The 4,735-nt window shown below is 31.1% G+C and overlaps 1 protein-coding gene across 1 annotated transcript; it reads right to left on the minus strand.

Annotated features, from left to right (window-relative positions):
* Positions 1-420: 420 nt before the first annotated feature.
* Positions 421-1,873, minus strand: LOC145629973 (GATA transcription factor 15-like). Its single transcript, XM_081682215.1, has 3 exons — positions 1,386-1,873; positions 1,125-1,244; positions 421-1,008 (listed from the first exon to the last, which is right to left on the minus strand). Exons 1-3 carry the CDS (start codon positions 1,404-1,406, stop codon positions 697-699), a joined length of 453 nt encoding a protein of 150 aa, XP_081538341.1. The 5' UTR covers positions 1,407-1,873; the 3' UTR covers positions 421-696.
* Between the last annotated feature and the right edge of the window lie 2,862 nt (positions 1,874-4,735).

Here is a 4,735-nt window from a genome sequence, read left to right on the forward strand (position 1 = left end):
ACTAACAACTTTCCTAATTAGATTCTTTATAACAAGAAAAAAACCGTTCTTTCATATCCCCCCCCCACCCACCCACACACACACACACACAAAAAAAAAAAAAAAAAAAAATTCATACACTTAACGAAAAACTCATAATTCTGGCAGTGCGCCGCAAAAACCCTCATCATTTGTTAGAATTACAAGTGATAATTGACTAATTGTGCTACTACGCCGCAATAATCATAATTTTATTGTTGACCCATCAACCATGTCAAAATGACATAGTCTATCTATCTCAATCAATGAAATACTCCAACACAAAATGTTTACTAAAATTGATCATATATATTCATAATATGAGTCTACGACGATGATTGATAAGTTCACACAAATACGAAGCAACACTTATCACGTCTATTAGACTATTAAAAATTCAAAATTAATATTTATTAACAAACTTTAGCTCACTCAAAACACGAAGGAGAATTTACTCTTTCAATCTCCAATTCTCCACAATAAAGCCAATTTTATCTCAAAAGCTTTAATAAAAGGAGAAACTTCTTTTTTTTATACTCCACTTTTTTTTTTTCTTGATTCTTCAACCTCACTTTTTATCCATCTCACTAACTAAAAATTACTACTACTAATTACTCCTTAATCACCTAATTAATATGGAATTAGTAAGCAAAAACCCATTTAATCTTGTACTAAATTCTAAGCATAAACAGAACCATAAGAAAGAGCCATTAAAAGAACAGCAGCTTGTTCTTCTTCACCCAACTTCTTCCTTCCTCTCTGTTGCTTCTTATCAACCGTTGATCTTTGCATCATCACCTCCCTTCCGAGCGCTATCAGCCGTTGATGAAGAGGGGTCCCACCAAATCTACTAGATGATGATGATGACGATGATGATGATGTCATGCTACTGCCATTGTTGATCTTCCTTGATTTCTTCTCTTCTGATTTAAATCCCAAAATTGCCCTTCTCTTCTTCCTGCTTCTGATTCCACATGCATTGCAGAGTGACTGCAGATCAAATCACAACCGTTCAAAATCAGTATCATCAGATGATCAGAACGAATCCAACGGCTATTTTTAGGAGAGAGAAAATTGATGATTATCAAAATAAAACAAAGGTATACCTTGGGCCCCGCAGGTCCGCCTCTCCATAGTGGGGTTTTAGAGGTACCACAATCTGCACATCGTTTGATCTCATTCTCTTTGATTTCTGTTGATGAAACTCCATCTGGGTCTGATGATTTCTGCACCGTTTGATCAAAATTTATCAGTAAGACCATCACACCAGATCATTTCTATTTTTCGATTCAAATGATCAAAAAAAAAAAAAAAAAAAAAAACAGAGGGTTTAAGGAAAAAACAAACAGGGGAAATGATCAACTTACTTTGTCATTTAGATCCACCATGATTACTGAACTACTTCAAAAATCCAAAGCAAACCCAGAAAAATTAAACACTCGAGGAATAATGGGTCGAGCTCAGATTAATCGAATGTTGAGTGATGAACACAAAAATCATAAACCCTAATCAACTTATAGAAAACAGAGTAGAAAAAATGATAAATGATCAACTGATCAAAACGAAGAGAAAACTCAAAAGGTAAAATGTGATCAAAGAACACTCAAAAAAAATTGGAGGAGAGAGAAAATGAAAGAGATAGAGCGGGAAGATTTGAGGAGAGAGAAAATAAGAAATAGGGGGGAAATTTTAGGGTAAAGATTAAACCGACAAGCAAAATATAGGAGGAATGGAGGAGAGAGAAAAGACCGACAGAGGAGAGTTATCCGCAGCCGAATGAAGCAGAGGATATAAGAAGAAAAAAATAAATAAAGATGGAATTTTTTTTTTTTTGAAAAATAAAAATAAAAATTTAGGGTGTGTTTGGCTGCTGCTGCTATAGTTTGGGCAATTTATGGAGTGATCAAGAAACCCTAGGTTTTTATTTTGTTGGTTTTCTCTCTCCTCCTAAATTGGGGTGTTTTGAAATGACATATTTGCCCTTGGTCTGAATATATTCTATTGTAAAGTTTTATAATAGTCCTCCCGCCAAACATTTGAAATGTGCAAAATTTTGACTTTGTTTTTTGGTTTTGATGGTTTGGTGTTTTTGGCTCCATTTTCAAAAGTTTTTGGTTGTTTGATTTTGTGTTTCACATTATTGGGTTTTTATTTTACTCCGTATTTTATTAGAGATTAAGCTTAATTGATCTTAATATGAAGTATTTATTCTAGCTCAGTATTGAACTAGATCGAAATTGATAAACATGATTCTTCCGCTTTGAGATACTTCGTGTAATGAAAAAGGTGTCAACTATTTAGATCTAATGTCCAATACTGGTAGAATTATGTTTCGACATTGTCTTACTTGCCTATTTTTATAAATGTTCTAAACAAGTGTTGCTAGGTGATTGAGTCCCAAGTAACCTGAACGATTTAACGGAGAAACTTATTTAAATTTTGGTCGTTGACAAACGTGCACATTCAAAATAAAACTCCCAAAACTAAGGAAAAATACATTTTAATAATTCCAATTATGAGCGATTTATTTCTAATAATTTCAACTAAATATTATTATCTAATAATCCCAACTATGCTATGCATTTGCCTCCAACATAGGAGTTGAGGTACAACTCCAATAAGTTACTTTTTCAAGTCAACATTAGTCTCCATTTGAAAGGAAAATTCAAGATGTCAACTGTTTTTATTATATTAAAAAAATGATAAACTTGGTTCTTAAAATAGTCAAAGTTATAAGCCTTATGGTTATTTTGGTTGAGCATTGGGACTTAGAATATTATATGAAATGCTCAAAATTGTACTAATGTGCGTAATGGATGTTAGCTGATTTAGGGCCTGTTCACGTTTACTTAATTTCAGTTCAATTTAGCTCTAATCAGTTCAGTTCAGTTCAATTCAGCTCAGTTCAATAAATGTGAACATGCCCTTAGTTACACCTAAAAATGATGTAATGTTAGAGAATATCCTAGAAAAAAAGAGTCGTAATAAAGGTTTGAATGACAAAATAAGTTAAGTCATTAAGAAGCCAAAGATCTTACCATTTAAATCAAATTATCTTCTCAACCTGTATGCACTTGCATGTATATATATTTTCCTCGGTGAAGTGTCGCTAAAAAAAAATACAACTATTATTTTTATTATGACATTTTATATTTTAAAAATAATTCTTGTCTAGAAAAAGTTTACATAAAGACAAATCTTTCCATTTTAAAAATTATGAAGATATATTTTTAATCACAATTTAAATACTTCATTGATCTATAAAAGAAATAAGTAAGGCTCTGCTTGGTTCATTTTATTTTGTCCAAAATAATTTTATACGAATGTATTTTATTTTATCTGTAAATTTCTACTCCTCTCTATAACCATTTGAAATAAAGAAAAAGGAATATCCGACTTGTATAGTTATATACAGTATAAAATTGTTTAAATTTTCAGGTTTAATGGGCAGTGGATTTTTTATAATAAATGCTTCGACCTCACTGACATAGCCAGCTCATCTACAATTGGAAAAATCACCATAAAGCATGGAGTTTGTTGTTTGACCACACACCAACAATTTTTATTTTTTTATTTTATTTTATTTTATTTTTTTTTTGTAACTTAATAATTTTAGGCTTGTATTGAAAAATTAATAGAGTAAAATAGAGAAGGTACCAAGCCCGCCAAATATTTAATATGGGCGCGCACCAAATCACCTCATCTTAACAAATGGAGGGAATCTCTCAAATTTTAGGCGCCAAAATTTCTCACTCCTACTTTCTTTAATTAAATTAGTACATTAGTGTCTATCATTGTCATTTTCCTTGCTTTTAATGTTGTTATGTTTCCCTCCACTTTGCCTCTTGCAGTCTTGCTACAATTGGTAATTACACATTATGATTAGCAAGATACTTGCTAAACTCAATATTAGCCATCATCAAGGGTTGAAATTGATCTAATATCAACCCAATTTGATACCCGTATAATTGAATATTGATAAAATATCAACCCAATTTGATACCCCGTATTTTAGTGTTTAAAGAGCCACAAGGGCAGGGGTGAGAATCGATCCCATGATCTCCTGAAATCGGGAAGGAAGCTCTAACCACTTGAGCTATCCTTCACTCTCAATTTGATACCCCGTATAATCATATATTAATTGTATATTGGCAATTTGGAACGTATTACTACCTTAATTTCACAAATTAAATTTGAATTTCTACACAAATACTTTTTTTTTATTGATATCAATTTATAGTCAAGGCTAAAATTCTATAAATAGATTAAGTCGAATATGATCTATCTAGTTTGGTCTAGTCTAGTTGGCTGTTTATTGTTAATATTAATCACTACGTACACACACTCATCGATAATTGACATATGTAGTTAATTAAATGATTTTATTTTTAAAATTATTTTATAATATATTGATGAATTTTGAATGATCGGTAAGGAATTAGATTAAAAATTTAGAATTACACATCAAATAAAAAAAATTCAAAATAGATAACTAGTACAATTCACTAATAGTATACTTCCTCTGTTTCATAATTAGAAGTCTATTTTAGTATTTTTCTTTATTATGTGAGTAACACATGTTAGAAATAGGTTTCTAATTATGAAACGGAGGGAGTATATAAGAACCAAAAAGAAAAAGCGCGTGATGAATTTAATATTCTAAAGGCTAATGAAAGACAAATGTAAACTATCTAGGTCAAGATAATAGTGTAAATAC

Source organism: Chenopodium album, chromosome 5 (assembly GCF_948465745.1).
Source record: "Chenopodium album chromosome 5, dcCheAlbu1.1, whole genome shotgun sequence".
Lineage (NCBI taxonomy): Eukaryota > Viridiplantae > Streptophyta > Magnoliopsida > Caryophyllales > Amaranthaceae > Chenopodium > Chenopodium album.

What these genes read in the sequence shown, in the direction of transcription:
- LOC145629973 (XM_081682215.1), bottom strand. Translation starts at nt 1,406, where the DNA reads ATGGTGGATCTAAATGACAAA. An exon ending in TGGTGGATCTAAATGACAAA is followed by an intron (nt 1,245 to 1,385) that starts GTAAGTTGATCA and finishes CAAACGGTGCAG; the next exon opens with AAATCATCAGACCCAGATGG. An exon ending in GCGGACCTGCGGGGCCCAAG is followed by an intron (nt 1,009 to 1,124) that starts GTATACCTTTGT and finishes TTTGATCTGCAG; the next exon opens with TCACTCTGCAATGCATGTGG.